The sequence below is a fragment of the Bubalus bubalis genome, chromosome 10 (assembly GCF_019923935.1).
Source record: "Bubalus bubalis isolate 160015118507 breed Murrah chromosome 10, NDDB_SH_1, whole genome shotgun sequence".
NCBI lineage: Eukaryota > Metazoa > Chordata > Mammalia > Artiodactyla > Bovidae > Bubalus > Bubalus bubalis.
In genome coordinates this window covers 41,835,421-41,848,714 of record NC_059166.1, presented here as the reverse complement: position 1 = coordinate 41,848,714, position 13,294 = coordinate 41,835,421, and the positions used below count along the sequence as shown (strand labels likewise).

The 13,294-nt window shown below is 38.4% G+C and overlaps 1 protein-coding gene across 6 annotated transcripts in view; it reads left to right on the top strand.

Annotated features, from left to right (window-relative positions):
• Positions 1–13,294, top strand: part of RARS2 (arginyl-tRNA synthetase 2, mitochondrial) — a 74,047-nt gene that overhangs the window by 56,054 nt on the left and 4,699 nt on the right. For all 6 annotated transcript variants that reach the window (XM_006058072.3, XM_025294584.2, XM_044924275.1 and 3 more), the window contains 6 exons: positions 1,558–1,716; positions 2,758–2,864; positions 4,032–4,127; positions 10,427–10,487; positions 12,124–12,200; positions 12,694–12,818. In XM_006058072.3, coding sequence (XP_006058134.1) covers positions 1,558–1,716; positions 2,758–2,864; positions 4,032–4,127; positions 10,427–10,487; positions 12,124–12,200; positions 12,694–12,818 — 625 coding nt within the window. The remainder of the gene's footprint in view (positions 1–1,557; positions 1,717–2,757; positions 2,865–4,031; positions 4,128–10,426; positions 10,488–12,123; positions 12,201–12,693; positions 12,819–13,294) is intronic.

Here is a 13,294-nt window from a genome sequence, read left to right as displayed (position 1 = left end):
ATTAACTCTTTTCAGAGTTGGACACAACTTAGCAACTAAACAACAGCAGTCTTTATTTGAAAGCACTTATTTGTTCACTTTTGCAATTCCAGTAATTAACATGAGCCATCTATGAATGCTGAGGCCTTTTTAGCTTGAGATAAGTGTTTAATACCCTGTTCCTTTTGTTAGTAGTATCTAGTGGGTATAAGCCACATTGTTGTTGTTTAGTCTCTAAGTCATGTCTGTCTCTCTGCGACCCCATGGACTGTAACCCTCCAGGTTCCTCTGTCCATGGGATTTCCCAAATAAGAATACTGGAGCGGGTTACCATTCTCTTCTCCAGGAAATCTTCGTGACCCAGGAATCAAACCCGCATCTCCTGCATTGGCAGGTGGATTCTTTACCATTGAGCCACCTGGGAACCCATAAGCCACATTATGGTTGTCCTAAAGTATTCTCCAGCAATAAAATCACTTTTTTTTTTACCTAAGTGCTGCTACCATGATATTTTAAGAGTATGCAAGGGTTTAGAGGTCTCATATTTTTGGGTAGCTTATTTGCCAATTTTTTTTTTTTTATCATACTACTTTAATAGCTTGCTGGAAAAAATATGAGGATAATAAATTTATTGTTCATGTTTCACCCTGGAAGTGAGCTACAACTTGTAAGTAAAATCTTTATAGTCTATAATGCATCACTTCACTATTACTTGAGCTATATTGTTGATATTTTTATATCACTTATCAACCTTGTATTTTAGAGACTGGAAAATGATTCTGTGAACACAAAATCCTAGCACTGGAAGAGCCCTTAATAAGCCATCTGCCTGGACTCCCATCACCGGGTGGGGCAGAGCTAAGCCAGCCAGGACAAATCATGCAAAAGCACACTGAAGTGAGCACTTCCCACGGTTCTTGAGAGCCCAAGTCGGAGTATAATTAAGCTAGCTAACCCAAAGGTCTTCCTATATCACCTGTTTTGTGTTTTTTTTTTTTTTCCTGGTCTTTGCAGATTTAGAGAAGAGTTTAAAATGTTTTTCATTACTGCTAAATAACTGCTAAATCATCCTTTGGTCTTTGCTTTCCCAGATTGAACTAGTCTACTGTCTTCAGCCTTTTCTCAGAGAAGTCGCAGCAATAATAATTTCACTTTTTTTTTTTTTTTTTTAAGAAGAAATGCTAGCTTAGTCTAAACCAGGCATTCTTGACCTAACAGTATATGAACTTGGATGAAAAGAAAAAAATTACGCATTATTTTCATTAACCTCAATCAGAAATTTAATGTTTTCCTCTGTTACTATATCACAAATATTTTTAAATATTTGAACATTTATATTTCAATGTGATTATTTCCTGTATTGTATAATCCTATGTATATGCATTTTGAGAACAGGTTGGTAGGGCTCACTAAGGGTCCATAGCAAAAAAAAGAAAAAGAAAAGGTTACACTCATGAGAAGGGCACTTGTGTAACCTTTAAATGAAAATTCTCAGGATTGGTTTGTTTTCCTCTTTTCTGTTTTGAAGATAACAGTGACTGGTAGTGTACTTCATTTAATATACTATTATGCCTTTAGGTTTATGTACAAGTTAATAAAGAAGCAGCAGACAATAAAAATGTAGCAAAATCAGCACATGAGTTCTTCCAGCGACTGGAACTAGGCGACATGCAAGCACTTGCACTATGGCAGAAATTTCGGGACTTGAGCATAGACGAGTACATGCGGATTTACCAGGTACCCATCCACTCTCCTGCTATCCTGTCATGTAATACAGCTCTTCACTGTACTCCTGGCTAGAAAGGTTGCTTCTGAGGCTCAGATTTGTTGTTTGTCACTGATAGTTGGGACTCACATATTGTTCTTTGGGCTGAAAGTTGGAGCTATGAAATAAATTTAAAAACTGAACTTCACAGGCTGAATATGAAGTGATATCCTGATACTTCGTTTCAGTCTGGCATTTCTTTTCTTTCTATCATCCCTTCACTTTTTCTTAACCATTGTTTCTTCTCTTGCTTCCTTAGTCATATATGTGATGGCTAAAAATTTGTTCATCTAATAACATTTTGGGAATGGGAGAAATACAACAGTTAGTAAAAGACATATAAGTTCTTTTCTCATGGACTTTACATTCTCACATGGACACAGCAAATTAAACAAATTCAAGGCAATACAGATTAAACAAGAACTTTGAGAGTGTGTTCAGTGGTGATGCATGCATGGAGAAAAGTGAAACAGAGGAGGGAGGATCAGATGGGCTGCCTGAGCAGGGTTTCAGCAAAGAACCCACATGGCTGGCATAAGGAAGCGAGATGAAGAACAGTAGGAGCAGCCCAAGGGGTTGTAGAGTGGGGCAGGAGATAGGACATTTTCCAGGACTGTGCAGTGGAAATGGCTAGCTTCCTGCTACGGTGGAAACGTCCCATATCTGTGCTGCCCAATATGGCGGCCTCCTGCCGCACGTGGCCATTGAGCGCTTTCAAGGGCTCACACTTCAGTGTGAGTAGTGTGACTGAGAAACTAAATATTCACTTTTCTTTCATGTGCATTTGAATAACCACAGGTGCCTAGCAACTCCCCTCCCGGACAGCACAGTACCACTGTGGGGGCTTGACTGATATGGGGGAGCCACTAGAAGGCTGGAGTGCCAGAGTGACTTGATTTAATTCTTATTTTCCCCATCTGAATGACAGACTGTAGAGCATCGTATTTTGTCTTAGGGTACGATAATAGGACTTGTAAGTAACACTTTTTCCTTTTGTTTCTGAACCTTCTTAGCGTCTAGGAGTACACTTTGATGAATATTCAGGAGAATCGTTTTATCGTGAAAAATCTCAAGAAGTCTTAAAGTTGCTGGACAGTAAAGGACTCCTACAGAAAACACTGTATGATCAGGTTCCTGTTCTTTAGAAAGTTCTTTGTAGTTCTTTGACGTTAGTATTGCTGTATTCTCTTAGTAAAGATAGCAGAGTCTTGTGTGCAGCTTTCCTGGCATTTGTTATCATGCTTTTTGCCGTTCAGACTAGTTTCCCGCATGCTGTTTTGTGCTGCCAAAGCAAAATCCTGGTATGCTTGACAAAAAGACTATTATCCTGTCTTTACATATGAGGAAACAAGCACAGAAAGTGTAAAGTGATCTGTCTAAGCTCACACAAGCTGATAATGGTATAACTGGAACAGGGAAATAGAACTCTTCATACTCAACCCTGCCTTTTTAAAAAGATCCTGTCCTGTTCAAAAGGATTTAAAACAGCTTCTGAAAATAGGTATAGTACAACCCAAAGCTTTTGAAAGAGTAAAATGAGGAAATCAAGAAGCAGGAGCAGAAAAAATAATAGGAAGTCAGGAATGATATTAGTACATCATGTGATACACTGGGATTCTGCTTCTTTGCTTACAGTAGGTTTCCAATTTAGCTTTGAGCTCATCAGCCAGAGAAATGGTACCTTCATAGGAGCCCAGGCATGTGTAACACAGAAGCAAACCAGTTGCTTAGATGTACCATTTTTCATAGCCCCAAAGAGCAGCTTCTCTCATCATCCTTTTAAGAAAGACAAGAGGATGTGGTTCACAGCATCCTCAATAGTGTCCTTAAGGAAAATTTTTAGATCGCCATGTACAGATTCTAATTTTTGATTGGGCAGGAAAGACAGTGACAAAATTTGGTTATTTTATTACTCATAGTTTACTCTTGCATGTTAAAAACTAACCCAATATTGAGTGTTATAATAACTTGGATTTGAAGAACATGTTTCATGGGTAAACTGTAGTTGAAATCTCGTTTTCAACTCTGTGTTAAAGACTTTAGTTACCTCATCCAAAGCTACAGAATTTAAAAAGATAAGTAAATATTAAACCAAGTACCTACTGTTAATAGTCATTCAAGTGCAGATTGCCTCCTGTTTTTCTTCATTGTTGGTTAATACTGCTTATTGCTACCTAAGGAATAAAAATAGCTTCCAGTTTGCCAAAGATAAGGTTATAGATACTGTATTGTTAAAGGTCTTAATTCATTATGTTGTTTCAGAATTCCCTTTTTTTGCGTTTTCTAGAAAAGGCACTGCTGTAGTAGATCTTTCAGGGAATGGTGACCCCTCCTCAATTTGTACTGTAATGCGAAGTGACGGGACGTCTCTGTATGCAACCAGGTTTGTGTCTTATGTGAAGCTCATCAGTAGAACGTATGATTCTTTGCTCTAGAATTAATTCTAAGACAAATTATTTCATTCTCAAAACTGTTATCAAATCCTACTTTCTTAAAATCTCTTCTCATCACTCAAGATATTTTTATTGAGTTTATATTTATTGCCATTTATAGTTCCTGGAAAGGTTTAATATCATCAGAAAAGTAAGTGGAAAACTGTTTATCATTAAACATCATAAGACTTCCAGAGATGAATACACTGTTCTACAGATTATAAAATTGAAGTACCTTGTTGCCAACTATAAATATTTTATATTTGCACATTGCCAGAATATGTATGCTACAAGGAGCTCATGTTGGCTCAGTGGTATCCTCACTCTGTAAAGATTAGGCACACGAGTGCCAGTCCTCATTCTGATTGGTAAAATAGGCCACGGGGGACGTAGGCCATGTCGCTTAAATTTTGTCATCTGTCTCCATGACCCAACCCTGTGGAAAGGAGCAGTCTTTATTTACCAGGCTTCCCTGGTGGCTCAGACGGTAAAGAATCTGCCTGCAATGTGGGAGACCTGGGTTCAATCCCTGGATTGGGAAGATCCCTTGGAGGAGGGCATGGGAACCCACTCCAGTATTCTATCCTGGAGAATCCCCTTAGAGGAGCCTGGCAGGCTACAGTCCATAGGGTCGCAAAGAGTCGGATAGATATGACTGAGTAACTAAGTACAGCACAGGTTTATCAAGCACCCTTATTTCTGAGACAAAGCTAATAGCAAGGAGAAGACAGGACAGTAAAAAAAAAACCACACAAGCAGAACGCAGCCAGAATCCAGCACTGCTGGCAGAAGGTTCTAGTGTCTCCCATCCTAGAGTCTTAGATGACAAACCACTTCTGTAGCATAAAGTCATGATATTTTGTTGTTGTTGTTAACTACCATCATTTTTTTCCCAGACAACTGTAAACAACCATCTGATATCTTACTGTACCTTAGAAAATTCTTATTTTCTGTTACTTTTTGGCATTTCCTTTTGTAAGTTCCATATAATTGGACTTACGCACCTATATATCTAAGAGGTACATTTCTTTTTCTAGATACAAAGATATACGGTAGAAATCTTTTTTATGCTAGCCAATATTGTTGGACAGATTAAATAAACCTTTGAGTAGTTGTTATAAGAAATGTGTTTACTCATAAGCAATAGGGAATTAAATCTGTTATCTTATAATAACCTATCAGTTCAGTTAAGTTGCTCAGTCATGTCCAACTCTATGAGACCCCATGGACTGCAACACGCCAGGCCTCCCTTCCATCACCAACTCCCGGAGTTCACTCAAACTCATGTCCATTGAGTCAGTGATGCCATCCAACCATCTCATCCTCTGTCATCCCCTTCTCCTCCCACCCTCAATCTTTCCCAGCGTCAGGATCTTATCAAATGAGTCAACTCTTCGCATCAGGTGGACAAAGTATTGGAGTTTCAACTTCAACATCAGTCCTTCCAATGGCTATTCAGGACTGATTTCCTTTAGGATGGACTGGCTGGACTCCTTGCTGTCCAAGGGACTCTCAAGAGTCGTCTCCAGCACCACAGTTCAAAAGCATCATTTCTTCGGCACTAGCTTTCTTTATAGTCCAACTCTCACATCCATACATGACCACTGGAAAAACCATAGCCTTGACTAGATGGACCTTTGTTGGCAAAGTAATGTCTGTGCTTTTTAATGTGCTGTCTAGGTTGGTCATAACTTTTCTTCCAATGAGTAAGCGTCTTTTAATTTCATGGCTGCAGTCACCATCTGCAGTGATTTTGGAGCCCCCAAAAAAAGTCTGCCACTGTTTCCACTGTTTCCCCATCTATTTGCCATGAAGTGATGGGACCAGATGACATGATCTTCGTTTTCTGAATGTTGAGTTTTAAGCCAACTTTTTCACTCTCCTCTTTCACTTTCATCAAGAGGCTCTTTAATTCTTCTTTACTTTCTGCCATAAGGATGGTGTCATCTGCATATCTGAGGTTGTTGATATTTCTCCCAGCAATCTTGATCCAGCTTGCACTTCATCCAGCCCAGCGTTTCCTATGATGTATTCTTCATATAAATTAAATAAGCAGGGTGACAATACACAGCCTTGACATACTCCTTTCCCAATTTGGAACCAGTCTGTTGTTCATGTCCAGTTCTAACTGTTGCTTCCTGACCTGCATACCGATTTCTCAAGAGTTAGGTCAGGTGGTCTGGTATTCCCATCTCTTGAATTTTCCACAGTTTATGTGATCCACACAATCAAAGGCTTTGACATAGTCAATAAAGCAGAAATAGATGTTTTTCTGGAACTCGCTTGCTTTTTTGATGAGCCAGCAGATGTTGGCAATTTGGTCTCTGGTTCCTCTGCCTTTTCTAAAACCAGCTTGTACATCTGGAAATTCACGGCTCATGTATTGTTGAAGCCTGGCTTGGAGAATTTTGAGCATTACTTTACTAGCATGTGAGATGAGTGCAATTGTGCGGTAGTTTGAGCATTCTTTGGCATTGATTTTCTTTGGGATTGGAATGAAAACTGACCTTTTGCAGTCCTGTGGTCACTGCTGAGTTTTCCAAATTTGCTGGCATATTGAGTGCAGCACTTTCACAGCATCATCTTTTAGGATTTGAAATAGCTCAACTGGAATTCCATCATCTCCACTAGCTTTGTTCATTGTGATGCTTCCTAAGGCCCACTGTACTTCACATTCCAGGATGTTTGACTCTAGGTGAGTGATCACACCATCTTGATTATCTGGGTCATGAAGATCTTTTTTGTACATACAGTTCTTCTGTGTATTCTTGCCACCTCAATATCTTCTGCTTCTGGTAGGTCCATACCATTTCTGTCCTTTATTGAGCCTATCCTTGCATGAAATGTTCTCTTGGTATCTTGAGTTTTCTTGAAGAGATCTCTAGTCTTTCCCATTCTATCGTTTTCCTCTATTTCTTTGCATTGATCCCTGAGGAAAGCTTCCTTCTCTCTCCTTGGTATTCTTTGGAATTCTGCATTCAAATGGGTATATCTTTCCTTTTCGCTTCTCTTCTTTTCACAGCTATTTGTAAGGCCTCCTCAGACAGCCATTTTGCTTTTTGCATTTCTTTTTCTTGGGAATGGTCTTGCTCCCTGTCTCCTGTACAATGTCACGAACATCTGTCCATAGTTAATCAGGCACTCTATCAGTTTCAGTCCCTTAATTCTATTTCTCACTTCCACTGTATAATTGTAAAGGATTTGATTTAGGTCATACCTGAATGGCCTAGTGGTTTTCCCTGCTTTCTTCAATTTAAGTCTGAATTTGGCAATAAGGAGTTCATGATCTGAGCCACAGTCAGCTCCCTGTCTTGTTTTTGTTGACTGTATAGAGCTTCTCCATCTTTGGCTGCAAAGAGTATAATCAGTCTGATTTCAGTGTTGACCATCTGGTGATGTCCACGTGTAGAGTCTTCTCTTATGTTGTTGGAAGAGGGTGTTTGCTATGACCAGTGCATTCTCTCGGCAAAACTCTATTAGCCTTTGCTCTGCTTCATTCCATATTCCAAGGCCAAATTTGCCTGTTACGCCAGGTGTCTCTTGACTTCCTACTTTTGCATTCCAGTCCCCTATAATGAAAAGGATATCTTTTTTGGGTGTTAGTTCTAAACGGTCTTGTAGGTCTTCATAGAGCCATTCAACTTCAGCTTCTTCAGCGTTTCTGGTTGGGGCATAGACTTGGATTACTGTGATATTGAATGGTTTGCCTTGGAAACGAACAGAGATCATTCTGTTGTTTTTGAGATTGCATCCAAGTACTGCATTTCAGACTCTCTTGTTGACTATGATGGTTACTCCATTTCTTCTAAGGGATTCCTGCCCACAGTAGTAGATATAATGGTCATCTGAGTTAATTTCACCCATTCCAGTCCATTTTAGTTCACTGATTCCTAAAATGTCGACATTCACTCTTGCCATCTCCTGTTTGACCACTTCCAGTTTGCCTTGATTCATGGACCTAACATTCCAGGTTCCTATACAATATTGTTCTTTACAGCATCAGACCTTACTTCCATCACCAGTCACATCCACGACTGGGTGGTGTTTTTGCTTTGGCTCCGTCTCTTCATTCTTTCTGGAGTTGTTTCTCCACTCATCTGGACTATATTCTTCACGAATATGAATTCCTATGCTGTACATCTGAAGCTAATACAATATTGCAAGTCCACTATACTCAAATAAAAAAGAAATGTGTCCACTCAGAATGGAGACTCTGTAACTATTCTTATCTGATATCTTTTGCAGAGCTATCTTTAGGTCCAGATTTTTCTGTGTATTTACCTTAATACCTGTACTTTCCACTTTTTCTTTGGGAGAATAACTGTCTTTTTGCCAGGTGTAGAAATGTTTGATTTTTCACCTTGATCTAATTTCAGTTGTTTCTGTCCCTTGATGGTTTCCTTATAAAATAAAACTATGTGTGTGCATGTGAGTTAAAGGAATTGTTGTAACAGACAAACGAAAGTACAGGATGATACCAACAAGAGCACAGGGTGAGACTAGAGACCTGAATTTTTGTTCTGAGACCATAATCATCAATCACTTAACTTCTCTGGGCCATGAATCCCTACTTGGTGAAAAGAGACCTGAACTAAATGACCTGGCATTTCTTTCAGCTTTCAAATTCAGATTCTACAAACTCAACCTAGGACTTTTTCTTATATTCATCTCTTTTTTTCATTGGATCAAAAAGCTTCTCTTTATTTTTGTCCTTGAGTCAAATAGAAAAATATAATGGAGGTGTATATTTATGACTTCATTTTTGGGATAATCTATATCAGTGTTTTACAACCGTCTTTTATTATAACCCTTCTCAAGAGCTTTTTTAGCCATATTTTTCTTTGTGTCCACCCTCGTGAAATTTTAACACCACATATTTGTCTGGATTATATACATATGTAAGAATTTTTTTTGGCCCCTCACAAGACAGTTTTTACCTCCATTCAGGATGCATGCTCTCTTTTATCAGGAGCGTGAGGTGAGTACAAATGACATATTGATGACTCCACATTTCGAAAGATGTAGAACTTTAAAAATTCTCTCAGTGTCATGTAGTGTTAAGCAAAAGTATCTTTAATTTTTTTTCTTGCAGTTTACTGAGATATAATTGGCATACAGCGCTGTGTAAGTTTAAGGTGTACAGCCTAATGACTTACTTATATACATCATGAAATGTTTATCAGAGTAGACTTAGTGAACATCCATCATTTCATGTAGATAGCAAAACTAAAGAAATAGGAAAATTTTTTTCCTTATGATAAGAACTGTTAGGATTTACTCTCAACAACTTCATTATGTAAAATATGGCAGTGTGAATTTACCATTTTGTACATTATATCCCTAGTTCTTAAATTTATCTTTTACCTGTGAGTTTATACCTTTTGACTACCATTACCCAATTCTAACCCCCCATCCCTTCCCTCTGAAATTCTACAAATCTGATCTTTTTCTGTGAGTTTGTTTTTTAATTGTAATTGACCTACTACACTGTTAGTTCCCAGTTCACAGCAGTGTAAGTGACTTTGTTTTTCTGTGTATTCAAAATGATCAGCATGGTAAGTCTAGGTACAATATGTCACCATACAAGGTATTACTTAGTTATTGACTGTATTCCCCATAAGGTAATTAAAATAATTTTTAAGTTCAATATTTAAATAATGTTTACTTAAAATTGCATAGTTTATGGGTTTGTTACTTTTTAATATTTCATACTGTGTGCAAACTGGATACTTAACCAGAGATAAGTAGAATTTTAGTCAAAGAATTTATGGTATTTTTCAAATACTTTAGAAAATATTGCTTATGAGTGATTCAAGGCTTTGGAAGAGTGGCTAGAAGATACCTGTTCAGGTGTTGTATCACCTATGCTTTAAATATGTTCTTTAGGAAAGCATATTGCAGAAAAGTGACAGGAAGGTGATTCTTTCCAGTAAAGGCTTAACAAATCGTAAAGCATTTACCTAGAAACACTTTGCCTAGAGCTATTTAGTTATTATTACTACTTGTCCCAGAGCTTTTATTTATTTTTTATCTTTTCACAGCACTTTCATAATTCTTTTCCCAAAGCTGATTGTGTTATTAATTGCTTTGTAGCTAAGCATGGTATTGGGATTATAGAAGCATGGGTACTATACCTGAGGCTGAGGAATAACAGTAGCTCTTAATTAGAAGTTTCATTACTATTAAATAGGTGAAACAAATTATTACCCAGATCTGCATAGTAACTTAATCTACGGCCATTTTTTTCCAGAGATCTTGCAGCTGCTATAGATCGAATGGAAAAGTATAATTTTGATAAAATGATCTATGTGGTAAGTAATCACAGTAAAAAACAAAAGGTTATGATGCCTGCCTCATGAAAACTGCAAAGATAGAAACTGAAAGCCTTGTTGAAAAACTATGCAAAAATAATTTGTCAAACTGTAGAAAGAATTCAGTGGTAAGTGTGTTTACGGTGGCAACCACTATGTTTAAAAAAAAACTTTAAAAATGAAAGAGTTCACATTGCTTCATATTAAAAGAAAATTATACAAAAGAATGGTTATGTGTAATGAATATGTATGTGTCATAATGCATTTTTTAAAAATAACTCTTTACTTTAATTATTTTAGGACTCACAAGTTTCAGAATAGTGGTTTCCATATTTTCCGGAGAAGGCAATGGCACCCCACTCCAGCACTCTTGCCTGGAAAATCCCATGGGCGGAGGAGCCTGGTAGGCTGCAGTCCATGGGGTCACGAAGAGTCAGACACAACTGAGCGACTTCACTTTCACTTTTCACTTTCCTGCATTGGAGAAGAAAATGGCAACCCACTCCAGTGTTCTTGCCTGGAGAATCCCAGGGAGGGGGGAGCCTGGTAGGCTGCCGTCTGTGGGGTCGCACAGAGTCATACATGACTGAAGCAACTTAGCAGCAGCAGCATATTACCTTCAGTCTTCCTCAAAGATACCAGGAAACTAACATTGGTAGAGACCCTAATTAAATTTCACCAATATTTACAGACACTTGTGTTAGGGCCTGGATTGTGGAAGGATGGGATGGTTATGAAATTTTATCACATGTATGTTCAGGTAACCTTCACCACATTCATGATACAGAACTGTGCCATCACAAAACAACTTCTTTTATGGCAACCACTTAGTAATCACGTCTTCCACCGACACTCATCCCTGGCAGCCACTGCCCTGTTCTTCATCATACAATTTTGTCACTTTGAGAATGTTCTATAAATGGATTCACACTAGGTAACCTTTTGAGATTGGCTCTTATCACTCAGTATAATGAATGCCCTTGAGATCCACCCAAACTATTATGTATGTCAGTGGTTTATTCCTTTTATGCTGAGTAATATTCTAGTCTCCTCTTCCCTTCCTTTCTTTCCATGTGAAACCTTCGTTTCTCCTAAGGGGGAAGAATTGCTATTAAATATCTTTTTAGTGCTTAGTTCTGGCCTTCTTGGAGATAAAGGTCACAATAGCTGAGAAAGGAGTAATTTGGGTAGAATACTCAGTGCAGTGCTGCAGCTCTTCCTGCTCTTATAAAGCACTCTGCTTAGACATTCTTCCAGTGACATCCTCTTCATATGTTTATTTAAAACTGATCCACTGATAATGACTCTAGGCTGTTAAAACTCAAATATTTTAATATAATTTATGTCCAACGTATTGTAGATTTAATGGGCTTCCCTGGTGACTCAGTCATAAAGAATCCACCTGCCAATGCCAAAGACGTGAGTTTCATCCCTTAGGTCTGGAAGATCAACTGGAGAAGGAAATTGCAGCCTACTCCAGTATTCTTGCCTGGGAAAACCCATGGACAGAGAGGACCATGGTAGGCTACAGTTCATGGGGCCGCAAAGAGTTGGACACAGCTTAGCAGTTAAACAACAACACTGTAGATTTAACATATCACTGTTCTTTTATTTAAATACACTTTTTTTTCTCAAGACAGATAAAGGGCAAAAAAAACATTTTCAGCAAGTGTTCCAGATGCTGCAGATCATGGGATATGACTGGGCAGAAAGGTACGGTCTGCGTGATTCTAAATTGCCTTCTCAAGAGCATTCAACTGTTGCTAGGTCAGCCATGTCCAAAAATGTACCAGGTTGATAAAGGTTTTCATTCAAACTTTACTTTCTTGTTTCAAGCTGTTAGTGTGGAAAAACATTTGTTCTTTGCACTTAGCTTTGCATGGTTATATTAATTTCTATTGTCTAAACATTTAATAAATGGTTTTATTAGATAACTGCTCTCAATGCCTTGATTTTCAAAATGCTTAATTCCCATCTCCTTTTTTTCATAAAGGCAACTAACAATCTAATCATATCCTGTGACTATGGAATGAGGTTGTGTGTTTAACGTCTTCTGTGGCACACAGCACATCACAGCATGTTTCACTTTTTATTGATTACAGGAGTTAAAAGTTGAAACTGTTCTCTGTAAGTGTCTTGTTACATGCTTTGATCAGCAGCTCCTTTTTAGTTTCCAGTGAACTAAATGCCTGCTTTTCCATTTCAGGTGCCAGCACGTGCCCTTTGGAGTAGTGCAGGGAATGAAAACTCGGAGAGGAGATGTTACTTTTCTGGAAGATGTTCTAAATGAGATTCGATTGAGGATGCTACAGAACATGGCTTCTGTTAAGAGTAAATTTGTTGTTTTGTTACAGGCATAACTTACGTCCACTCTTATGTTTTGCTGGACTTCTTGTGCAGTGTGATTTATTCTGACCATCCCTCCTTGGAACTTTCACTAACCTTGTCAAATATAGCTTCACTAATTCAGGGTGCTAGGGTTTGGTGCTTGCTACTTGGCTGTGGCTTGGTCCAGTAATGTGAATCGATACACACTGAGCCTCTTTGCCCAGGCAGCTCCAGCATCGTCACTCCACAGCTGGAGTGGTTATGCAGAGTTCCTGTATTCTGTAATTGAAGCAAGTCACAAGTCCTCATGGCTTTGTGTAAGCTTCACCCTTGGAAAAAGAAGTAACAGAAGTAAAGAAGTCTAATGTCTTACATGGGATATTTGTAAGAAAAATTATGTCTCTTCCCTTTTAATGAAGGCTTGGGAAACATCATTAGCAAAGTTAAGTCCGCCCAAATAGGCAAGTAAAGTACCCACT